At 36.6% G+C, this 24,344-nt stretch overlaps 8 protein-coding genes and 1 long non-coding RNA gene across 11 annotated transcripts; 4 read left to right on the forward strand and 5 right to left on the reverse strand.

The window, feature by feature from the left end:
• The first annotated feature begins 308 nt into the window (after positions 1–308).
• LOC149702180 (uncharacterized) lies at positions 309–2,554 on the forward strand. 2 transcript variants are annotated; one of them, XM_089865757.1, is made up of 8 exons: positions 309–591; positions 650–723; positions 792–858; positions 924–1,094; positions 1,151–1,322; positions 1,391–1,602; positions 1,661–1,950; positions 2,016–2,554. In XM_089865757.1, the coding sequence occupies exons 2-8, from the start codon at positions 662–664 to the stop codon at positions 2,248–2,250; spliced, it is 1,209 nt and encodes a 402-aa protein (XP_089721883.1). In that variant the 5' UTR covers positions 309–591; positions 650–661; the 3' UTR covers positions 2,251–2,554. The 2 variants fall into 2 exon arrangements, with proteins under 2 accessions (XP_089721883.1, XP_089721882.1); XM_089865756.1 differs by having other exon boundaries at positions 309–553.
• A 529-nt stretch (positions 2,555–3,083) lies between these two features.
• On the forward strand, positions 3,084–4,672 carry LOC149702181 (uncharacterized). Its single transcript, XM_089865758.1, has 5 exons — positions 3,084–3,185; positions 3,343–3,646; positions 3,731–3,945; positions 4,017–4,300; positions 4,372–4,672. Exons 3-5 carry the CDS (start codon positions 3,805–3,807, stop codon positions 4,610–4,612), a joined length of 666 nt encoding a protein of 221 aa, XP_089721884.1. The 5' UTR covers positions 3,084–3,185; positions 3,343–3,646; positions 3,731–3,804; the 3' UTR covers positions 4,613–4,672.
• Positions 4,673–5,375: 703 nt separating this feature from the next.
• Positions 5,376–6,526, forward strand: LOC149702182 (uncharacterized). The gene is made up of 7 exons (XM_089867079.1): positions 5,376–5,402; positions 5,474–5,574; positions 5,630–5,699; positions 5,758–5,925; positions 5,994–6,123; positions 6,189–6,400; positions 6,455–6,526. The coding sequence occupies exons 1-7, from the start codon at positions 5,376–5,378 to the stop codon at positions 6,524–6,526; spliced, it is 780 nt and encodes a 259-aa protein (XP_089723205.1).
• A 337-nt stretch (positions 6,527–6,863) lies between these two features.
• On the forward strand, positions 6,864–7,561 carry LOC149702183 (uncharacterized). Its single transcript, XM_089867080.1, has 2 exons — positions 6,864–7,114; positions 7,196–7,561. Exons 1-2 carry the CDS (start codon positions 6,864–6,866, stop codon positions 7,416–7,418), a joined length of 474 nt encoding a protein of 157 aa, XP_089723206.1. The 3' UTR covers positions 7,419–7,561.
• A 2,263-nt stretch (positions 7,562–9,824) lies between these two features.
• LOC149702184 (uncharacterized) lies at positions 9,825–10,676 on the reverse strand. Its single transcript, XM_089865759.1, has 5 exons — positions 10,443–10,676; positions 10,308–10,381; positions 10,129–10,224; positions 9,970–10,068; positions 9,825–9,894 (listed from the first exon to the last, which is right to left on the reverse strand). The coding sequence occupies exons 1-5, from the start codon at positions 10,558–10,560 to the stop codon at positions 9,859–9,861; spliced, it is 423 nt and encodes a 140-aa protein (XP_089721885.1). The 5' UTR covers positions 10,561–10,676; the 3' UTR covers positions 9,825–9,858.
• Positions 10,677–11,008: 332 nt separating this feature from the next.
• On the reverse strand, positions 11,009–11,587 carry LOC149702185 (uncharacterized). Its single transcript, XM_089867081.1, has one exon. The coding sequence runs from the start codon at positions 11,585–11,587 to the stop codon at positions 11,009–11,011; it is 579 nt and encodes a 192-aa protein (XP_089723207.1).
• A 353-nt stretch (positions 11,588–11,940) lies between these two features.
• LOC149702186 (uncharacterized) lies at positions 11,941–16,546 on the reverse strand. Its single transcript, XM_089867082.1, has 10 exons — positions 16,535–16,546; positions 16,282–16,463; positions 16,118–16,211; positions 15,880–16,041; positions 15,674–15,821; positions 15,392–15,609; positions 15,055–15,320; positions 14,898–14,942; positions 14,603–14,816; positions 11,941–11,997 (listed from the first exon to the last, which is right to left on the reverse strand). Exons 1-10 carry the CDS (start codon positions 16,544–16,546, stop codon positions 11,941–11,943), a joined length of 1,398 nt encoding a protein of 465 aa, XP_089723208.1.
• Positions 16,547–16,838: 292 nt separating this feature from the next.
• On the reverse strand, positions 16,839–17,631 carry LOC149702187 (uncharacterized). The gene is made up of 2 exons (XR_016381650.1): positions 17,591–17,631; positions 16,839–17,523 (listed from the first exon to the last, which is right to left on the reverse strand). It is a non-coding gene; the product is annotated as an uncharacterized LOC149702187 (long non-coding RNA).
• A 2,829-nt stretch (positions 17,632–20,460) lies between these two features.
• On the reverse strand, positions 20,461–24,344 carry LOC149702188 (uncharacterized). 2 transcript variants are annotated; one of them, XM_089865983.1, is made up of 9 exons: positions 22,850–24,344; positions 22,734–22,773; positions 22,592–22,668; positions 22,463–22,529; positions 22,220–22,381; positions 22,000–22,159; positions 21,701–21,930; positions 21,315–21,631; positions 20,461–21,246 (listed from the first exon to the last, which is right to left on the reverse strand). In XM_089865983.1, exons 1-9 carry the CDS (start codon positions 22,906–22,908, stop codon positions 20,940–20,942), a joined length of 1,419 nt encoding a protein of 472 aa, XP_089722109.1. In that variant the 5' UTR covers positions 22,909–24,344; the 3' UTR covers positions 20,461–20,939. The 2 variants fall into 2 exon arrangements, with proteins under 2 accessions (XP_089722109.1, XP_089722110.1); XM_089865984.1 differs by lacking the exons at positions 22,592–22,668; positions 22,734–22,773; positions 22,850–24,344 and having other exon boundaries at positions 22,220–22,392; positions 22,463–22,515.

Genomic DNA, 24,344 nt, shown 5'->3' on the forward strand with positions numbered 1-24,344 from the left:
CTCATTCTCTAAGACACTCTTTAAGACAATAACAATTGACGTTAATTCACAGTTGCAATAAATAAATAGTTGTATTTCTTACAGTATAGTTGTCTATGGAAAACATAGCTTGAAAAAACAAAAGAGGAAAATTAAGTTCTACACAAATCCTTAGCGTATTAAACATTCATTAATTAAATGCTTTTATCTCGTACAAATGAGTCACGTTATTTCTATTAGCGACTTGCCCAAGTCGGGGATCGATATCAGAGTTTCTACGTACAAATGTCCTAAATATAAGTAGGGGTATATACATTATTATCTCTTAGTTTAGCACTTTATTTAATAATACATTGATCCGTTGCTCTTAGAGCCGGGAAATATTTTGAATCTCGAAATAAAGTTCTAGATAATGACTCTTTAACACGAAAAAGTAGGGAAAGAAAAGACCGTTTCCAGGCGCACAGTTTAACTCCAAATGTAGAAGTCGAACGCGAATTTAACAAATCTCGCCCTTGGAAACTGAGTGGTTAAAATGAAGTCGAACCGGACTTTAATATTTGGCGCGTTAGATGTATGTACGCCATGGAATCTGTCCATTTTTGACCGGGGGTAAAATAAAGCCGCTAAGCTAAAGACTGAACCACTTATCTTTAATTTTTTCATATAGCTCGCCCTTCATATGGATTATTCCGCTCGCATTTATCAAGCAACGAAACAATATTTTGAGAGATATTTCGCGAGGTATTTAAAATATTTCTCACATTTTAATAACACCGTACAATTCGTTAAAAAACTTAATATTTTTCAAGGGTTCATTTTGAAGGACTATCACACCAAACTATTTCAGAATTAAATATGAGCGAAGAACTACCCGAGGTAAAAAGAGAGACGTCAAAATAAAATTAGATTTTGAATTGTATCTCAAAAATATATTGACGCAGAACATGGATGTTTTGCTCTACCCAAATATAATGGAGCTTGTGAGCGAAAGGTGCAAATCGAACTTGACCGCCTTGGGGAAGCCAGTTTACGAATCTAATTTTGTTATGGTGACCAATACACCCAAGTCCGCTTTCGTATCATCATTCGATTTCAATATCGCCGATAAATGGGTAAGGAACAAATTGTTTAATCGCGTCATCTCGTTTGACGCAATTTCAATTCACAGACGTGGTTCGGAATATTGACTTCGATATTTACCATCGCATTGTTGCTGGCAACAACGGCAAAACGCTCTTCAACCCGAAGAAACGTTTTAAAAGTCAAATCCGGGAAGGTCAGTTTCGTCCGAGATTTCATTAAACACGCGTGGAATATCACGATGGTCTTCTTCTATGAACGTGAGTCGATAAAAATGATTCCACTGGTCAAACAGTGACCAATTTGGATGTTTTTTTTAAATCCGTAGCTTTCCCAAGCATTTCAAAACGTCCGAGTCAACGGATTCTTTGCGGAACTTGGATTCTAGTGTCGTTCGTCATCATCAATGGCAACATGAAATCCAAATTCTCATTTACTACGTACAAGAAAATAAACACTATCGAAGAAATCAACCCCCAATCAAAATACCAACCCAAATGCTTGGATGGTCAAACTTCGGAGAGTATTATTCACTTATTGGTACGTGAGAACTGTTCCTTTCGAATTAGTGTCTCGGTTTAAGTATTATTCGTTTCAGGCAACGAGAAATCAAAAATTGCAATACATCATCGATAAAACTCAGCGTTTTCACCATATCGATTTGGCGGGAGCGGATTTCTTCCAGGATATGGCGGAAAATGACGTGTTTTTAATTTTGGATTTCGCTCTTTACGCTTCAATTGGAACTTGCGTCTCGCAAGGCTTCTACGAAAAAGAAGAACTGCCTCACCTTTACGTTTCCAAACCGATAAGCAAATACTACCTCGTTTACCCAATGTCATTCAAGATGGCATCCGATAAATCATGGACGAAGATTTTAAAATTCTAGTAAACATTTCATTATTCCTCAATGCATTTGTTTCAAAACATAATACTCTCATTTTGATAATTAGTTTCAACACCTACGTGGAAACGAAATGGCAAGAAAGCTACAAAGCTCAAAATAAATTTATAGTCGACTCTGTTCTTTGGGAACCAACAACGACGGAAACGAACGTTTTAGTTTTCATGGATGTTTCGCCAGTCTATAAGTTCTACGCTTACGGAAATCTGATCGCTTCTCTAGCGTTGATTTTGGAATGGATAGGGTTCCTTTCGTTTAATTATCCAAGTACTCAATTGATATAAATTCAGAAGTGAACTTGATTCGTGAATTTAATCATCATAAGAAAGAGGCGGTGAAGTATTATCGGTAATAAAGTTACGAGACAAACAGTAACTTTAGTCTAAAATAAAACATCCAGTCAAGTATCGATTCAAAATTAGTTTCAGATTACAGAGTATATTTCGGTTATTTAGTTCGGTGTCCCAATATATATATTTATAAAGGGATTACCAAGTTCTATTACAAATGATTACAGCGTGTATCATTTTCAAAACTAATACTTATCTATTATGTATCGTTAAAACATTAAACTTCTAACTTTAAAAAGCCCGTATCCTCTGAAAATTATATAGCGTGCATTTTAAAAACATTTCTAAATTATATAGCCTCTATTTTAAACAGAAATATATAATTTGATGATCGTATTTTGTACCGAGTTTTATCTAATGGAGACTCGAAGACTCGACAGATCAAGTTCGAATCTCGACCGGGTATTGTTGGAAATATAATACCGTTCTCATCAAAGCTCATCAAATTCATACCCTCGAAGTTTCGTTAAAAATGTCGAATCACTCAAACTACGTATTTAAATATGCCCTTCCCGTAGTCAGTATAACTTCCGTCTATTGTCGAGAATCTATCTCGAAATTAAACTTTTTTCGTTTTTTTTTAACTCAGGATTTGCATCGTAACCTGGATATTTTCGAAAGAGGCATTTATTCCCCGTATCATTCACGGACGTTTCAACTTGGACAATTTGTTTTCTTATCATTGAAAAATATAAGGTACACCGAGTTATTCCTTAATCTAATAATATTATTACTACTAAGCTTAATCTCTTTAAACTAACAGCGTAAAATTACTGAAATTGGAAGAGATTAGTTCGATTCTTCGTGAACGTAACGTCACTATATTTGGTCTCGACGACTGGTACTATAAAAGCGGTTTGCAATTTGGGGTCAGTGAAGTGACTTTAATATAATTAAAAATATATTTTCAAGCAATTATAAGTAAAGCATAACCGAATGGTTAGGTTACCCTAATTTATTAGTTAACAATTGCTAATTGAAAAATCTAGAATTTATTTTTCTTTCCCTTGATTATTTTCGTATTAGGTAATTCATTGTCACCTATCTATAACGGCCTTATCACCAGATTCTTTGGACACGCACGTCTCGCCGTGCTTGTACGCCGATGGAACTGTCTTATCAACGTTCATTGACCGTCAGAGTGCCAGCGATGACACTTACAGCATCCTCGGTTTGAGCGCCGAAACCTGGCTTTCACTATCAGCCTGTCTCATATTCGTTTCGTTTGTACTGACGGCGATTAAGAAGGCAACCAGAAGTTACCGAAATTCATCCGTCAAATCGTTCCTTCATTATGTTTGGTTATTTGTAGCGGATATTCTGCAAAACTGTTAAGTATCGCCGCCAATGGCAAATACGAGCGACGGTATAAGTCAGGAGTATTTCGCAATTTTCGATTATCTATTTAATTTAGCCAATGAGGAGATTGGGAAGCGCTTATTTCAAAGATGTATTTTTGGAGCTTGGATTCTGGCATCTTCGGTTTTAATGAAGTCCTATTCTGGCAATTTAAAAAGCGAATTGCTGATAGCAAAATCGACATATATCGATTCCATCGAAGACTTAACAGCCCATCCCAAAGTAGTTCCGCTTATATTTATGCAGACGTCGTTCTTTACCAGTCTAATGGTAAGGAACATCAATAGTAACATTTGTAAACCTGATTGTTAATTCTCGTTTTGATGTTTTTATTTTCACAGGGGAATGTTGGTGGAATTTACGATAAATTGTTAGCCTGGTACGACAATCATCCCGAGATGGACTACATTGATCATTGGAGGGAAGCGGAGGAATCGTATTTCAACGGAAAAGGAGCTCTCTTTTACTCGACAAATCGAGTTTACACGGAATTACCCATCCATAAAAAATTTTGGAGAACGGATAAGAAGCTGTACATCGGAAAGGAAAGTTACGCCTGGGGAAGCACCCATATATTGTTCAGCAAGCATTTGCCTCAAGCCATAAGAGAACAATGCGACTATCTGTAAGTTTTTCAAGCAACCTTTGAATATCAGTATGGTAAATCTTTAAGCTCGGTCTACACTTTCGTAACAGCGTTACTCGTTTCGTGGAAACTGATCAAATTAGACCTCGGACACGCAAGGAACTGTGGAAAATAAGAGAGGTTTTGAATAACGGCAAAAATGACAATCTGAAGGAAGTCCAAGTCATGGAACTGAAATTTCTGAAACCCGTATTTTACGTTTGGTTCTACGGGGTCATTTCCGCCGCTATCGTCAATTTCTTGGAATGCCTGACACGAGCGTTTCCGCGTAGAGCCAGCAAATACGTATAATGTCATCAAAAACATTTTCCAGCACCTTACGTATTTCTATCGAACAAATAAATGTTACAATTCGGCTTTCTCTCGTAGACTAAATGTATTCAGATTAATTGAATAAAATTTGTTTTTAGGAAAACTTCAAATTTGTCGTGGCTTTCTGAATTTTCTAAATTTCACACGATAAAAAGCCGCCTGATAATTAAAGTTTGCGTAATTAATGCACCTGGGTTAATTTCCACAGACGTATTTAATGATTCGCGATTAGCCAGACTTTACGTTCGTGTCCGTAAGCTTCGATCAATAAAAAAGTGTTGACAGTTTCGCGAGAGCCAAACCACACAGTGCGAAAAGTAATTTTAGTATTCGTTTGTTTTTGCAACGCACCTGGCGTAAATGTAACCTATAGTTTGATATTAGTTTCACGCGGTACGAACCCAAAATGGGAAAGTACACCGATATTGATCGTTTTTTAAATTGACCTTGTATATTTTACATTAAAGCGAATTGAAGCACGCGTACCTAAAGACACTGAACGCGGCAATTGAATTACTCTGGGCGCCAAGGAAAAATCAGAGTTCGATAATTTCGAAAGATCTTAGTTACAATAACAGATTTACTCGTACTCGAAAGAACAATGAAGAAAAGAAATCAATAAGTAAATAAGTTGTTTTTCTTTCGAAGCTTGGCAACGACTCGCTGCTGTATCAGCAGTGTACATAAGCGGTTAAAAGCGTCAATATTCATTCATTTAAGAGCGTGGGCTTAGTTTGAAATCATGTTTCTTAAAGTTGGCACCGGATTGGTGAGTGATTAACATGAATCGGGTGTTAATAGGCCTAATTGAATTGATGTTAAATTTAATAACGCGTGCAGCAACTGTACAAGTGCATCTTGAATAATACACGTTATTGTACGCCCTTCAATTTGGGAGAAAAATTCTTATACGAGTTCTTTTTTAAACATTTACCATTAAAGTAAGTACTCGCCTTACGTTGCTAATCCCTTTAGTTTAGGTACTGTATTTTACAGCCAATCTCTTTGCCCGGAAATGGTAACTGCCGGACCAAAAGGTCACCTGTACTACATGATGGAACGCAAGGTAAAATTACCATACTGACGAATTATCCAATTGATTGATTAATGAAATTTAATGATAGGAAATAAACTTTATGTTTTACCCAAATTTGTTGGGATATTACTCGAGATTGGGCAATTTTTGCACCATATCTCGACCCATCGAGTATCCAAACGTTAAGATATTTTCGAGGACTTGCAAAAATATTAAAGTCAATCATTCGGCCATCTTTCAAACGTTTCATAAAGAAGTAACGTTTATACCGTGGCTAATAAAAAAGACCCAAATAAATTAAAACTGGTGAAATTCTACCGGTAGGTTTGGATGGCCATACTCGGTTCGATAATTGCGATATCACTGTTATCAGTTTTGAAGCAATACCGTTCAGTTAATGCACGCAAAATGTGGGAAAGCATTTGGTTGAACATTCGATGCCTTTTACAGAAACGTAAAACTAATATTTGTAATCATGTTTATCCGCGTCTTTTAAAATACTATTATTATGTTTCGTAGCAAACTTTATTTCGTCCAAACACCCTTTACTTTCCTTTCTGTATTTATTATGGGGTTCTAGCGTCTTATTTTTGTCGTGGTCATTTTTGGCCTACTTCAACGCCAGTTGTCTCGTGGTTAAATCTTGCAATATCAACAGCTTCGAGGATTTGTACGACAAGAATGTTGTTAATCTTTACTTTAACAACACGAAAGTCATCGATCAATTGAAAGTAAGCCTTATATTTAAAGGCAGACAATGCATCTCGCGCCCGAAAAAAAATTAGGTAGGCAAAAATAGGCTTACCATCGTCGACGGAGATTCCTTTACGGGCGGTAATTATTCAAGCACGGTTTAATGAATACCATCGCGTTAAAATGAACCGATAAACTGAAGGTTTACTTAGGCCTAGGCTTAAGGCACTCAGTAAAATTACCGCACATTGAAAAGAACATATTAGGTACCCGACTCGACTGGAAAATTTTCACCAAATGAATCCATCGATAAGGAAAAAAGGCGAAACCTCTCCCTACTCCAATACCTACTTTTGACCTATTTTTTACACTTACGTCAATTCGCTGTAGAAAATTTCAAAGCCTACTGATGATTTTTTTAATGTCTAAAATGAACCGACCAAAGTTGGTCATAATGTCCTTGCATTCAAGGAAAACTACCCTGACATCTATGACGCAGTCATGAAGGACAGTATTGTTTTGAAAAACCCCGACGTTGAAGACATTACGTCATTGTTCATCAGAAACAAGAACTCGATCATAATTGAAAACGAATACACGTTGAACATAGTGGCCGCGTTCTTAAACGAGGGCCAAAAGACGAACGAATTTGATGGACGGTTCCATCTAAGCGCAAAAACGTATTTCACGCAATTAATCGGTTATTTCTGCCACAAGGAAATCTTACCAATTTTGCACTTGATTGATCAAAGGTTTGTATGACACACAAAGGGGTAAAATTGTTGTTATTTCGCTACTAAAATATGTTACGGGGTATTTTCGTCATCGAACAGGATTGATAGGTTTCACGAAACGGGACACGCCAAGAGACTGAAGGTCATTACGGGTCAAAATAACATCAGCAGGTTATTCTCATCGAGTGACAGCAGTTCAATAAATACTCCCAAATTAAAATACCGCGATTTAATGCCTATATTCTGTATCTGGTTCTTTGGTTTGATTCTAAGCGTTACCTTCTTGATTAAAGACATTCTAAAAGAACTAATCATCTCGTAACTAAGGTGCAAGAGCGCAAATGGCAAAAATAAAACCAAAACCAAATGCGGAATAGATTTTTTATCAAGGGTTCTAGTTTCTCTTCAAAATCAATTTCAAGCAAGGTTTTCGTGCGCAAAACATTTTCGATTCGGTATCACGAGAAGAAACACGAATAAACGCTATTAAAAATGCATTATATCCTAAATTGAATGTAAACTTCACCCGTATAATGTCTTTTTACTTTATTTGCAATGGAAAATTAGCTTCAAAATCTTTTTTTGTCCCCCAATTATAATCAATATACCATTAAAATATTATTCTGACGAAGATATAATCTACTTAATTGACTGTCAACAACGATACCTAATTGCTTCGCTCGTTAAATGTTTTTAATGATCTTTTAATTTTGCAACTATCTATAAATGTCTAAAATCGACAGTGACAGTCAATCAGTTTCGTCGGTGTCAATGAGGGTCTATAACGTTAACGTTGCTGCTGATTACGTGAGTGAAGTTATACGCGGCAATTTATATTAATGGCAAAGTTTGATAATTTTTAAAAAGAATTGCCGTTTTTCAATAGAGATTTTCGTGCAAGATTCACGCGGATCCGTATTTCAGTTTGCTGTATTACGTGTTTCAAAATAATCCTCAACTATCGTACGCAAATTAATCAAATCATAGGTTTATAATATCGCTTCTAAAAATGAAATTCTTAATAGTGTAAAGTTAGGTTTGGATTGTTTGGGTCTTGTACGGGTTAGGGTCAGTGCCGGATTAACCACTAGGCTCTGAAAGTACGTGCCTATAGGGGCCTCCGATGGTCAGCCTGGTTATCCGGCACTGCTTATGGTTTAAATTAGGTTCATTGTGTGGTCTTACATAGCCCACCCAAACTAGATCCAACTTAGACTTTTGAAACATGTTATAAACGTATGATAAGACTGCGCGATTGGGTTGTTACGAAGACGGCACTGTGACTTATACTTACAGATGCAATATGGTAAGCCCGTCAAAAATAGAAGGCGAAGTGGGGTTGTTTACGAAATTGAAAGAGGTAAGCCTGAGAATTTTTAAAAGTAATTTCAATATAACTGATTAATTATCGTCATGGCAGGAGGCCGATATAATACTGTGGCCTTTCTCTCCATCTCTCTCGGTATTGGAGAAGTACAATTTCAAAATGACCACTTCATTCATGTTCACGCACAATGTTATAATTACGAAAAAAAATTACGTGTCCAAGTTGAGTGATACCGGAGCTCTAGATGGATTATTGTCAATGCCATTTACAGTGCGTTCATTAAGAAAAAACATTCTTAAACAGTTAACTAAACTAATTTTTTTAATTCAGGTTTGGATTTTAGCCATTAGTTTAATTTGTATCTTAGCTCTGGTGGAAAGTATGGAAATGGTATTTACCTGCCGTAGGCGATTAACAACTAACGTATTTACTAGTAAACTCTTCAAATACGGCAGCACCATATTGGGACAAGGTTAATTTAATTCGGATTCGGATAAGTATTAACTAACGTTAAAAGATAATTTAAATGTACATTTTTTGACAGGGATTCAAATTCCGTTCAAACCGGCCATTAGATTGAGTTCGAGCGTTTGGTTCCTAACGTTAACCGTTATTCTTACAGTATTTGGGGGTTTCATTACGTCCAAATACTGCAGCAACAAAGTATTCAATATCAACACGATTGCCGAATTGCTGGATGATGGCAAGATGAAGATATACGCCTTCCATCGGGCTTTGGAAGAAATTTGCCACGCTGTAAGTATAACTATAAAGGGCTTTTAATCGAAGTTAATTTGGGCGAGGGGTATAATTGCAGGACTCGGTAGAAATGAAGACTTTATGCAAGCGAGCCTCGACAAAAGAAAACTTTCAGGAGATATCTAGTGGCAAAGCGGCTCTTATTCCCGATTTTATCATGATTATGAACATTTTCGAATTTTGGAAAAAAATAAAATTTTACGACGTTTTGGGTCGCATTCATTTTGGACGCGAAACCTTTTTCGTCAAACCCGTGGTCTATTACACGAACGGCAACATATCCGACCAAGCCTTGGAAATTATTAATCAAAGGTAATTAAACGTGATATTAAAATTAGATAGCTTAAATAAAGATTTTCCCGCCTATTTCAGATTATACAGATTTTTCGAAAATAAACAAGAGGTCCCGTGGTTCCGTGTACTGGAAAGGAGCTTTGGCATCGAAATTGAACCGTCGAAAATCGTCGACACTGATAGCGACAGGCGAATTACGTTTAGTCACATGGCACCTCTTTTGCGGGCTTATGTTTACGTTATAAGCATTGCCTCGGTTTTTGCAATTGCGGAATTGCTTGCAAAATTACTCGCTAATTAAAAACATTAAGGTACATACGCTTCGAGATTTCTCAATAAAAAACATAATTTTAGATTGATAATTTTTTATTTTAATAGTGAATTAGGGAACGTAACTAGCGGCTTCTTCTTGACATTTCTGTGCAAATTTTGTTAAATAATTGAATTGTTTATTACTTAAAAAATAAATAAAAATTAATTGTATTGAACTTACAGCTACGGCTTTTTCGGTTTTGAATAATTCCTCGACGGCATTTGTGTTTGTCAAACGTTGAATATTTTTAATCATACAATCGTAATACATGTTGGAACTCTAATTAAAAAATAAACTAATTAAACTTATAATTAATTAACGGGTAAAATTATTTCTTACGGTTCCAGTATCGTAAACGTGTTTACACATAAACTCAATGTCGAATCGCGTATTCATTGGGTAGAAACTCATACAGTTTGCCCGTAGCTGATTCAGCTAAAAATTTATACAAATCAAAAACCACGGAGTATTAATTTAGGAGTGATAAGGAATAATTAAGTCTTCATGCCCTAACTTACATTATACTTGAATGATTTCTCTTCTTGCTCGAGACACGAGGTATAAGCCGCGCCAGTTTCTTTAATTCTATTATCTAAAGACGTTCTCATTAAAAAAAACTTCCTTAAATAATTAAGATTAAAGGGTTACTCAACTGCAAGTGACCTTCTGCGCTTCCCTGAATCGGGTATACAAGTCGATATTACTTAAAGGTCTATCTGCCAAACAAACGCAAGCGATTGAAGCCAGCGATACTAAGATAATCGCCCTCATTTCGATTGTGAGAAGAATATTAGCCAAGCATCGGTGTTTATATATATGCAAATGCAATTTTGATATATATCTAGTCTATCATATGACAAAACATTAGTTATTTGTCATTTCAAATATATTACTATGACGAATGGTATAATTGATTTATTCGGAGCTACAACTTGTAGCCTTGAATTTCATATTACTCTTCGTCAAAAGAAGATAAAACACGACTATAGTCGAATTTTCACTATATAAAACCGGCTATAAAATATAACAAATGCACATTAGGCTTAAGAAAATTCGTTTTCTGAACTCAAATTGAACACGCGAGTGTATAATTTTATTCAAAAAACATACATTTAAAGGCAAAATAAAATAAATACGAAATTAAAAAAGTACATTAGATTATCGATTAAATCTAAGCTTTAACAATTAATTCCAAATTGAAAAGAACTAAGATAAAATTTTACAATGCCCAAATTCCCAACCTTTGATACTTGGCTCTCGTCTCAGCCTTGAAAAGTTGCGATCGGACATCACCGTAGACCGCGTTCCGATCAATCAAGACCTTGGCCAGTCCTTCTTCAACCATCTTGACCGATACATTCTCGCCATCGATATTAACCGATCCCCAAACTTCATCGATACCTTTTCTGCCAAAGAGTTCCACGGTGATTCGTTTGTTCAAGACGAGACGGGCTAATCGGTCCCTAGCGTGTTGCGAGAAAGGTTCCCCGGGCACTCCTGGACGGGACACTTCCGGTGAATCGATACCCACGAGTCGAACAATCATCGTGTCCCGGTAGTTGACGCGTCCGACGTTGACGGTATTACTGGGGACGTGGTAGAACATAAAGTTGTCGCCTTCGTGGACCGATGTCACCAAACCGTCAAGTTTGAAACGGTAAACGTCGAAAGGGAGGTCGGACACCGATTTGTATTGTTGTTGTTGTTGCTGACTTTGTTGGTTCTGTTGATATTGTTGAGCGTTGCAGGACAATAAAATGTTGACCGAAAGTAAGGTGAAAATCACGAGGCGGTTCATTTTTGAGCCTGTTTATAGACCTGTAAAATTAAACGATACTATTAGTATAATTAACATTGGTTAACATCTTATTTAAATTTTTAGAGTATGTAAAGTCAGTTCAGTATTCCAATAAAAAAAAACAACTCTGTTTTCGATGCCAATTTTAACCCTTTAAAGAATGGAACCGACTACCCGTTGTTCTTCTATAATTAATAAAATAGGCAGGATGGTATTGTCATAATCTCAAAATGCTACTAATTGTCATCATTATATAAATTAAATAAGCGGGTGTAATTTTAACACCCGTATCATCTTATCAAATACTTCTAACTACAATATTTCATTAATTCCCTAATGGTTTAAAAAAACGTTTAATGATTGCTTGAGAGACTATGCAAATTGAAAATGGGACGTTCCCGACTCAGCGACTTCCAAAAATTCGTCGTTTAAAATTGTCATCATTGTTATCAACATAATTACTACTATTAAGATTTTAATAACCCCAAAAACAATTTAACATAAAAGAAGTATATCTAATAGTACACGAACAATTCAAATTGGATTTACCTTTTTGGGAAGATCTGGACAACGAGCTGGTTTCTTCGAGAGTGAAAAAGTTTGGTTTTTGAGACGATGGACGCGCGACTTCTCCTATTTATACCTTTTCTTAGACCTTGCGAGAACAATGACGTCAGTTAAATTGCCGATACTTAAGAACGCGGACTGGTATAACACCTCGGGATAATAATAAAAAAATCCTAGAAATACGGTAGTATTTGAAGGATTAGTTTTCCACTAAGACGAAGAAAAGGCCAACACACAGAGGTAATGTTAAAACGGGTTTATGTACCTCGATCCTACGGAGCGAGTTTCACTGTACCTTTAAATTTTGTCTTACGTCAATTCCGAGTATGAATTGTCATTAAGAACTTGTTATATTAAGTCATAAAATTAAAAGTAGAAGTTTAAATTAACCTACGCGACTATACTAATTAGTTTCGTTTCGTATTACCATTAATAATTAAAATATCACGCGGTTTGAAAATTGTAAAAGTAAATACGGATGTTTGTTTCTGTAAAGAAACCATTAAATTTGCATAATGGTGTTCTAAGCCATAATACCTGAACTCAAATTATTATTTATTTGGGCCTTTAGAAGTCACAATTACGTTGTTACCAGAGGGAAGGATATTTATTACACTTCATTAACTTCTCCGTTTACTAAATAATTCCAAATATGGTATTAAAAGAAAATGATTATCCAAAATTCCTTCTTGGCCCACAATGAGGCTCTCATATCATCAAAAAACTCATCTTGACTTAACCCCAATTAAATGTACACGAGCGGTAGAACGTGGTTTTAAAATAGACAAAGACTCGTAGAGCGGCAGGGGGAGGTCATTATCGAAGGAGTGGTGTATTTATTACGTTTAATTATACATCGGTATATTACTTTCAAGGTATAGACTGGGCCTAGTGTAAAATTACTAAAGAAAATGACGAAATATATCGTTTCACGAAAAAGCTTAAATATTGTAAATCAAACTTTGATATTTGATGAAAAAATACGGTATTGTAGCGCCGCTTCAAGTAAAAGTGTATAATATTATTAGAGTTACGATATTTTTGCTCCGAAATAAGTGTAGTACAACGCTAAAATACGTTTTTTTCCCCAAGGATTCAGTCATGGACTTTGCAATTATATAGGACTAGAAGACATAAGAATACATCTCATTTGTTTTCCCGATTCAAACGCGCCTACCTTTAACCATTTATGACTTTAAAATCAATTAGTTTCTCGAAATGGACCTTGATATACCATAAACAATACAGATCCTATACTAAAATCAGCAGAATCAACAGAGCCAGTTGTTTTCTAATCCCACTTAGAATTGTATTCGATCCGTAATTCAATGGAAGTATTCAATTAAAAAATTTCGGATAAACCGCTTATTAAAACCACAAAAAAATGTAGCTAGATAATTAAATTAACCACCGCTTTCGGAAACAGGATGTACCTGTAGGCCCGAATTAATTACAGTCAAATATATATTAACTATATATTTTTTTTTTTTTCAAGAATATTTTTTAGCACCGCTTAACGGAATGGTCAATTAAAATTCAATTACAATTTCTTAGAGGGTCACGTTGCGATGGGCGACCAAGCCTCGTGAATGAACAAAATTAACCTTATCATAATTTCAAAATACCTTTGGTTTAATTAATTTAGTACTAACTAAAATATTTACTGAAATTACTATACCAATATATCTATAAATAACTTTCCTTAATTAAAATTAAATTCACTGGGAAAACCGAGACAATATATTTAAAGTTATTCGTAAATTAAAAATTCAAACTTTACCTACTCGAGTTAACGAATTAATTATTTATTTTCGTTGCTAATTAGGAGTCGAATGCTCAATAATTAGCCTTGAAAAGACTTATTTGTATTCGAGTCACTGCGTCGCTTCCCCTGGGAAGATTAATGGGATGCCGATTTAATGATGAATATTTTACTTCATCCATGACTGGGATTCAATTTTACGTCAACTATTGTAAATGAACGTGCGGGTACAACCGCAAATTTTTGTTAATTTTGGTTTTAACGATACTTAAATTGCTTTAACATTAAGCTGGGCCCGACAGGAGAGGTGTCACGTTATTGAATGATCGCCTTTTAAAGATATCGTGTTAATTAGCGTTTCAAGAGCTACAAAAGATTAGAGTTCAAGAAATAGTGTCCCACGTCAGGTAGGCCTAAAAGTCGAAAAAATCGAAATATTTACATCATATTTAAAAAACGGTTTGTATTTCGGGTCCTAGATCTGGGTCATCGTGTAAATTAATTCGGCCCTAATGAAGCCGTGTCCCAGTGTTTTAAAGAAAGTCAGGGACACGGTCATATATGTCCTTTGGAAACGAAAGGGACAATTAAATCTGAGGGAATCTACGGTCAATTTTAATTTTCAAAAATCTATTCGAGCGCCGTTTCTCGTGCTGGCTTTTAGCAACGACCATTTTGGTTTTTACCTTGCGGATTAATACCTCTAGTACGAAAGTAAATAGGGCTACTGAAATGAGCCAAAATAGAATATAGATTGTGAATTTAAAATTAGTTATGTCGAGGGGTTTGACGGTGGTGTCCTTGTTGATGGAAAGATCCTCGGATAAGCACGAGCCAGCTTGAAAGATTTTTGACCGAACGGTAAAGTCCGAATGTCCGCATTCGAAACATTGCGCCGCTCTGTCAAGAAGTTTATAAGGCATGTTCCATAAGTATGACAAACTTATGGAACGTATCCTATGAACATATGATAATACGTACAAGAAGTGAATGCCTCTGATGATTTGGTAATCTTGGTAATTTTTTCTATAAATGAAATAAAATAACTGATATAAACTTGTTATTCAAGATGGAATGAATTCGAGTGAGACTACGCCATTATAGGCGATTAAAGTAAGTTAATTGAGTGTATAATAACCCGTAAGCCATCATGACTTGAATGGAAAAAGGCGGCTTTTCATTCGAAATATGGATTTTCTTTTTAATTTCGATAAGATCGCAAATCTTAAATTGAGCGAAGCCTTCCAGTACATAAGCGGCTGGTAGTAAGGTCGCCTTGTTAACGGAGTTGGTGTCCGAAAGCACAATTTCATTTATTAATTCATAAAGCGCTTCACCGCTAAGACAAGTTTCGTCACGTTGTACTTTCTCCCAAATACTTCTCATTGTCTCGTCTTTGGTGAACTAAAGGCGTTCAAAAAATGAAAATCAAGTTCAGTTTATTCTATATATATACGGGCGAAATAAACTCGTACTTTAAGTTCATCTTCGACCGGAGTATCTTTCAAAACGTAGATTTGAATGTCTTTTCTATTTAAGACGTGTCGTAGATTGTCGATGTAGTCGGGAATAATGGGGGAAGTCATTTTGGAAAGGATGAGGGCCGAAAAGGCGTTGGACAGACAGAAACAGCCTATTAGCCAAGTGCCCCATATTAAAAGATCCGTACTGTAAAAGGTTCCGATGGCCACTCCTTAAACAAAGGTTTTTGTATAATTTCCTTTTCTCATATCAAAAAATCATAACGAAAAACGAACCTTGTTTAAGAGCGGATGACGTGAACTGAAAAAGACGAGTTTCCAACGTTTTCATGGTACTTTTGTCTTTACGAGTATTTAGCATTCGCGAGTAGCTAGTCGAATATAATGTCAGAATGGTGACGAATATAACGAAGAGGTACCACACCTTTGAAAGAAAGATTTAATAGTTTATGCCTAAAATGGTGTTTGGAATAGTGACCGACCTTTTGGTCATAGATAGAAAATAGGGAAAATGTCACGGGTGGAATTGGATTGTCAGCGAAGGACACGATTGAAATTTCTTCCGTGTACATTACGTTAGTAAACTCGAGATATCGAATCGTCTTATAATTGGGTTGCATTGGAATGATCGATACATCCGATTCCTTCAATTAAAGATTAAATTAAATGGGGCAGGCCGTATCTTTCGATGGGGGCAACGCCGCGCGCATCCGAGCTTACGTTCCTAACGAGTCTCCCAACTATGCCCGTTCCATTCGTGCCGTCTTCGTTGATATCCCCAAAGAAAGCTACACCTTCCATTACTATAGAGGAACTAAAAATCACAAATTGGTAAATAAATAAATAAATCACGCTACCGAGGGTGCGCGGAAACAGAGTCTTACTTTACGCGATAGTTTTCGAAGAATGAATTGAAAAGGTGAGCAATATGCCCCTTGTATCCATTGCCTTCGTCATTTTCCTCAAAATAGAACGGTAACTGATGTGGAGAAGTAAAAAATGTATAATTGACCGGAGGAACGATGTTAGAGAACTTCGTGGAAGTTACATAAGTACACCCTAACTTCTAAAATGAGTTGAACCTTGCGGTTTACACATTACCTTAGTTGCTGCAAAACGAACGTAATATCGAGGTACCTGGCCACTCATTTTAAAACCGTCACTTAAATTGAAAACGATTTAATTTCTTAACTAGTGAAGCAACAGGTTCGAACAGACAATAAACCGTTCCGGTATTTCGTTTTTAGAACAAAAGGAACAATCAATACGGTGGTTGGTTAAAACGAGATTTACATATATATAAAAGCAGCACCCCAAGCAGTCAGTACAGCGGCTAGTTTTCAAATAAAATTTCGCTCGCGTCACACGCAATATTATATACTTGCCGAGACCGCGCAATTATTGTTGGAAAAACAGTTTAATCGCGGCAATTAAAGCGAGAAAAAAATCAGACCCCGAAAGTAATTTTCAAACTTTTCTCATTTATCTACTTCAGACTCCCGAGCGTATAGTTGAAGTTAGACGCGGAAATTGGACTTAATTGCTGAAAACAAACACGCTCCGGCAAGCGGTTATGTAAAACTAACTTTTTTCGGCGTATAAATAACTATAGCCAACCGAGAACTTGGCACAAACGTGATGAATTTAAATAAAATCTACGTAATGCCAGAAAACACTCGTAAGAAAGAATAATAGAGTTCATAAAGTAGGCCGGTAATTTCACAAACTTGAGGCGAGCGTGAAATAAACCTTACCGCGTTTAAAAACTAAAATCGAAATTATTCAAATTATCGCGAGTCGGTTTAACCATACTTTAAACTATTAATTCTCAAGTCCACATAATGGATTTTTGGTCCCTCGAAACTTGACGGTCCAATCTTCTTCTTCTTCGATGTCGGTTCTGAACTGACTTGGCGTTAGTTACTATCTCAATTACAAGAACGACCAGCGCGAAAAGTATAACTGGTAAAACGATACTGAAAGTGTTCTCCAAGTTGGAAAGTCGAACCGGTTTGACTGTCGTCTCCTTATTAAGCGATAGATCCATCGAGAAACAATTATCGGCTTGAAATACTTTCTTTTCGATTAGAAAATTGATAATGCCACATTCGAAATAGCGAGATGTCCTAAATGGGATCACGAAGGAAATCATTTAGTTGCCGCCAGACTAAACGATATAGCTTTATTAGTTACATGAATTTGAAGCTTTTAATTAGTTCCAGATTATCGTAGGATTTCCTAAAATACAAAACTATATTATAACTAGGCCTACGTTTACTCTGAGAGCTATGGTTTCCCCCCCCCCCTTGGCGAGGACAGCGCCTTCGTGTCTAGCTCTCAGAAATCGATGTCCAGCTCACGGACAAGAGGCAAATAAGTGGAGGCATTTACCAAGACGGCGCTTTTCGTTTACCTGAAAGGCATCATAAGCTGAACGGAGAAAGGCGTTGGCTTTTCGTTGGAAACGTGAACCATCATTTTAAAATTTTCTACATTACATAGCTGTAGTTCGTACAATGCTTCGATAATATAGGAGGCCGGTGCTAGTGTGGCAAAATTCTTTATCTCTTCATTGTTGATGGCAAGGTCCACGAGGAAATTAAGTATAGCTTCAACGCTTATACAAGTTTCTTCCTTTTCGACTCGTTTCCAAAGCCTTTTCAAGGTTTCATCATTCGAGTTCTAGAAGCGTATGATGAGAAACAACTCGACTATATATGTATAAAGTTTCAATGTAATCTGACCTTAATGCCGGTTTCAACGGGAGTGTCTTTCAAGATGTAAATACTGATATTTTCTCGGTTTAGTAAGTCGACTATGTTGTTGATGTAGTCGGGAATGACCGGAAAAGTTAATTTCGAAAGTATGACGCACGCGAATCCGGACAAAAGACAGAAACCGCAAATCAACCAAACAGCCCAGATCAAGAGACTCACGCTTGAGGTCGTCCCAATTACGATGCCTTCCATAGAATATACAAAATAACCAATAAATAAAATTATCGACTGCTAAATACGGAGTGTTTATTTAAGTCTGACTTCAAAGTAGCTTCTCTTACGTAATAACATAAGTTCATAAGATATGTTCCATTTGTCACTGGTTACAAACCGGAGCTTGTCATGAAATGAATGAGGTAGGTCATAGATTCAGGGTAAAGCGAGTGGCGCCTGGTCAGACGCTGTCAAAGGCTTAGTACAAACTAAATAGAAAGATGGACTGCAAAATTAACCACCGAGTGTAGTACTTCAATTCTCGCCTCCGTCGTTCTCGAACTAGTTATCTCGAGCTGTAAGTCTCCAACATTACAAAGTATAGGTAGTGTCATACTTATGGAATGAACATATCTTAAAAACTTATGGTAGCACCGATTGGTGAAACCCGTAATAAAACCCCGGGGAAAAGGTTGGACTCGCCTTGTTTAAGAGTAGTTGATACGAAACGAAAAACCTGAGTTTCCATCAACTTCAATGACCATGAACGAGACTTCCGGATGTAGATGTGAATCGTCGATAAATACGATAGGACAGCTATGAAAAAGACGGTCAAATACCAAACCTGGAACGATTTAGCCGCTAATTAGTTATTTCGGTGAACGAAGTTAAGAACTTGCCAGCAACGAAAACTGTCAAACCTCTTGATCGTAAATAGAAACTAGAGAGAAAGTGACGTGCGAGATGGGATTACGAGAAACTGAAAGGATTGGTATATCCTGCTTGTAAACCGTGCTGCCAAATTTCAGTAAATCAATGGTTGTAACGTCGGGTTCCATTGGTACAATGGAAATGTCAGATTCCTGTCAAGAAACGTGCATTGGTAAGGGCTCCGCTTTAAGTAATAAGAATGTGGTTCGAGCCTGAGCGTACGTTTCTTAGAAGACATCCTATGATACCAGTTCCATCGGTACCGCCCTTAAGGACCTCTCCAAATAACGCTATACCTTCCAATTGTACCGTGAAGCTACGAGAAATTCATATTTTAATATTTAGGCTACACCCAACCATCCAACCCTTTTTATTTGAAGTAACATAGACCCATAATTCGTAAAGATATTTTTCAAAACATATTACCATAAGTTTATAAGATACGTACCCATAAGTATGACACTACCTATACTTCGTAACGCTACAGACTTACTGAGAGCAGGATTTTCATCTTCCTATTCAGTCTGTTATAAGCCTTTGACAGCGCTTCACCAGGCTCTCACTAACCAGTGACAAACTTATGGAACATATCTTATGAACTTATCATATTACTTACTCTATGTTATACAGTTCCGTGTAGGACATCAAAAGTTTGGCAATATGACCGGTGTAACTTCCTTCGTTATCCGGTTCGAAGTAAAATGGCAGCTAGTGTATAACCAAATAAAATTCAAGATCAGATTTACTAAAGAAAACCAACGATCATTGATAAATAGCACTTTCTTTAATTAGGTTAAAACTTATTACCGTAGTAGCCGCGAATCGAACCGACATTCGCGATTGGTTCCGCATGAAGAAACACCACCACGTATTGTTAGCTCAGTAGACTTTTCAAATAACTCTAAATTTTAAAATACAAAACGGACGGTAGGCACTTCCACTACAATCAATACTAAACTAAAGAGTGTGCCTAAAAGCCCACTCAGCAGTTGGTACCCTAGTTTTTTGGGTAACTCCTCCGAGATCCAGACTGTTTATACTTTAATCAAGCTCTTAGAGTAGACATAACAGTGGGAAAAAGGCGAGGGGCCAGTCACTCGTCGTACGCGGCTGTACCTTCAACTGTACTAAAAGATAATCAGTGTATACAGAGACTAGGAGAGTGATTAGCCCCTCGAGGAAAAAGTTTAATTTCCTTAGAAGTATATGCGTGTTTATTTAAGCTCGTAAATATAGCCATAGAGAAGCATTAATAACTTAACCGCAAAACTATTACGGTCACGAAGTACATACGTGACTTCTTGACATTGGCTTGAAAAGTTTAAACAACGCCTTAGAGAAAATTAAAGTAATAGACTTAAATACCACGACGGTCGAAACAACCATCAAGTTGGAATGGACTTGAAATTTATTTTATTTTGCTTGAAAATCAACAAAATTCAATATTAGTGGTTCGTATTGAATGTGTAGTTAGGATGTTTATATATTTATCATTATAAATTTAATTTTACAAATCAGTGTTTTAAGTTAAACAGCGCCCAGAGTGAAGTATTATATTGCGTAATTTATATTCGGATTGCCAAAAATTGTTTTCTTTTTCTTTGCTGGTCCTCTTTCGAACTACACAGTCCATGTAGGGAATTAAATAATAGTCTCTCCTTTTATTTGGTCCATACGATACGTACGTGCGCTTTCACATTCATTTAATTATTTAAATAATAATAATAATATTTATATAGGAAAATTAAGATTCGTGACTACTTATTATTAATATTGAGGAGTCCGGGGGGGGGTGGCTAAGCCCCTGTCCCACAAACCGACTTCACCCTAAAAATACAAGAATCTTGCGTGAAAAAAATATCCATAATCTATTCATATAAGGGATTTGGTTTCAATCCTTGTTAAGATCTACAAAGATGGAGACTTCGCTTCTTTCGTGTCAGCGTGCGTGATAAACTTTCTAGCGTCTCGATGAATTTTCGTTTGACGTGGCATCGAAATGTCTTCCATCTAAGTATTAATTCTATGATAAACGTGGCGACGCAAATCGTTAGCGCCCATAATGCGAGGTAAAAGACACCAGCCACGGCGAATATGTTCAAATCGGACACCGTCTTCATTGGACGTTCCCATTTGACAAAATCCAACGCGTAATCACTTTGGAAATCGTAATAACTAGTCGCTTTCGTCTCGAAAAACATGAGCAGCCTGAGATACAAAAAGCAATTACTTTCCGTTTAAGAACTTATCAAGTCGACGGATTTGTATTCACGTACCCTTGGTCGAAATTCTCACGAAAAAGTGGGTTGCTGAGAAAAGACGAATTGACGGGCAAGACAACGTAATCACTTCTAAGCGTTTTTGAAAAATAAAATCCATCGAATTTGGATTTCCATTCGCTCATCACGTCCATGTTTTCCGAAAGAACGAAACCAAATATAGACGACAATAATTGTTTGTTCATAATCAAGGCTTTCTGGCCACCCAGAATCGTCTCGTAAATGTGTGTCGAGATGATATCGAAAGTTTCAAAAAAATTATCCTCATTCAAATTGTCCTTCATCCAGTTATTGAGCTCTTCATCGTGCTTGGCCTAAATGGGGAAAATTGAACGTATAAGATACCACCGAACTGGAACTATAACAAACGAGCGAATGCTAACTCTCTTAGTAAGATAGTTGAGAGCCAATCCGTCTTTGAGCATAAGTGGTTGGACATTGGCCTGTCTCTGCGCGAATTGAAGATCTTCGAAGGTCTCGATGAAGAAATATTTCTCGTTGAAAAACTCAGATTTGAGGAAACAACTCATGAGGAACCCGATGAAGGTGACGCCAATAACCCAAAACGCGTACGCCAGACGCTCGCAAATACCCTCCAATTGGCCAGGGTACGCTACAGGACGCGAGAGACAAAATTGATTTCCCTAAATAATTGCTAATTTGAAAAGATGAAATTACGTACGTTCAAAGAAAAATACGGAAAAGACATCCCATAAAACTCTTAGATATCGCGTCATGACTTCACTCAATTTACTTCGTGGTTTTGTTGCGATTGCGTGCCACAATTTGCGAGTCAATAATAATGAAACGACAAAGGCGAAAAGGCAAATGCCCACAGCGGACTAGAAATTAAATAGATTAGAAGTTTGGCGTTACACGAACGTCATCTTGACAAGATATACCATCAAATCCATTGACAAGAATGAGAGCGAAGTTGACAAAGTCAGTTTTGGCGCCGCCGACAATATGATTGTCTCGGTGGCGTCAAAAAAACCACTGGCAACGAATCCTTTAACGTTTTCCAAAATGGAAATATCCATTGGAACAACGACGACGTCCAAACTCTGAAAAATCCCTCAGAAAAATTAACGTCAAGTAATGACAGGGCGTTTTCTCGTTCGCGAATGTTAAAAGTCTGAGTTTACTGTTTCAAATTCTCCACCCTTGGAAACGTCTATGAAGTCCGTGTAACTTATCATTTTGCAATCAATGCTATTGAAAGAAAACTTTGCTTGTAAACATCAACGCTTTTTCAAACCCTGTGAGCCATTTACGTGTAATTATGAAGTCGCTGTCCGAATTCGAGGCCATCGTAAAGTTTTCTCTTTTGATGCGGCAATTGATCCATCTCCTGAAAAGGATAATCTTTATTGTAAAAAACATGATTTGAATCCTAAGTTGATATTTTATAAATACTTCGAGGACTCCAAAATTGACAACGAATGGTTCCGTAAATCTGTTGTGAGAGAAAATAATGAATGAAGGATCTGCTAGGTATTCTCCATTATTTCCAATAGACAAAGTTCACGCACTTGTACTTGTAAAATCTATCGGGATAGACTCTTTCGTATTTAGCAGTGGGGAGCGACATTCTCAATATTCCGCGACGCAATGACCCGCAAGCCAATCAACCCTAGTGAAGTTTACTCGAACGGACAAATGAGTTTTTCCTAATTAGTTACGTTGATTTCCTCTTGGAACCAAAAAAGTCCGGTGAAAAAGTTAATTTTCATAAAAGTAAAATCGCGTTTATTGAAGCCATAGAGAATGATTAAAAATATTACAATCATGAAGTAAATACGTGACTTCTTAACATTGATTAGTAAATTAAAACAACGCTTCAGAGAAAATAACGCGAAAGTCTATATAGCTTTAAATATTACGACGGCCTAAACAATAAATAAGGGTAGAACGCGTTTGATTAAAATGTACCTCTTTTGTATCTACATTTGGTAGATACTGCAGTCTTCACGCGATATCTAAATCTAACCGTTTCATTTCTGCCCGCAGCTTGGTTTTATTGTTCAATTATTTTAGGAAGTACCAGGTAGCGTACAGTTCATGGTAAAACTGGGAGAGCAACCACTTAGTCGATTAAAAATATACAATAACTGTACCGTTAGTGTTCACTAGTACATTCTCGTAATAATAATAATATTTTCACGAGTAAACAAACATCTCGTACATTGCAGCTTTGTTTAGGCTACTTTCAGTATAAACCGCTTCATTTGATACTTAGCCGCTATGAACTTCACGTAATTTTCAAATATGACAAATGATTATTGATGACCGCTTTTCCGCACCTGTATTTCGAAAACTCTATCCGCAAAAAGTTCTCGTGGCAGCCGACATTTCGGTAAGGCACGTAAAAAAGTCCTTACTTTACAAAATCGTTCGTGATACGGTTAATCGCTCTGCCCTGTTATTATAGATGTTCCAAAAGTAATCAAGCAGAGACAAATTTCGGAAAAGGCAATAACGATTAGCGTGCGACGAATATGAAACAGTTAAGTTAGAGCTCAACCAAAAGGAAATTAAAGCTTTTGATAAAATCAAGCGCAAATGGTTGGAAGTAGTACTTATCCACATCTGCCCTCAACGAGAACAAAACATTCATTAACTTGCCCGGAACGAAACATTGTCTCTTCAAAATGATTAAAGACCCTTTCAGACGATTCGAATTTTTGACTCGTTCAGATGAGTCAACTAGTTGAGACGTATGGATCACAAATTATAAATTGATAACTAGCCAATGTTTGCCGACTCAACTTTTTGACCCATCTAGTCGAGTCAAATGTTGTATCGTCTGAAAAGGCCTTAAGCGAAACAATTGGCGGAACTTTCCTATTCGACTTTGTTCAACTCTATAGATTAGCGTATTGTGGCGTTCCCTCTAGCTGATGAAATCAATTTAGTTTCATTATAATATTGCTGATTAGTTATAATATTACTTGACGCGAAAAACTTCCATGAATTCGACCATTTTACTAACAACTATTGGTAGAATTATTCTCGACGGTGATTAAT

Source organism: Phalangium opilio, unplaced genomic scaffold, assembly GCF_054372755.1.
Source record: "Phalangium opilio isolate 3A_F unplaced genomic scaffold, DU_Popi_V2 ptg000017l_1, whole genome shotgun sequence".
In the NCBI taxonomy this organism is placed as follows: domain Eukaryota; kingdom Metazoa; phylum Arthropoda; class Arachnida; order Opiliones; family Phalangiidae; genus Phalangium; species Phalangium opilio.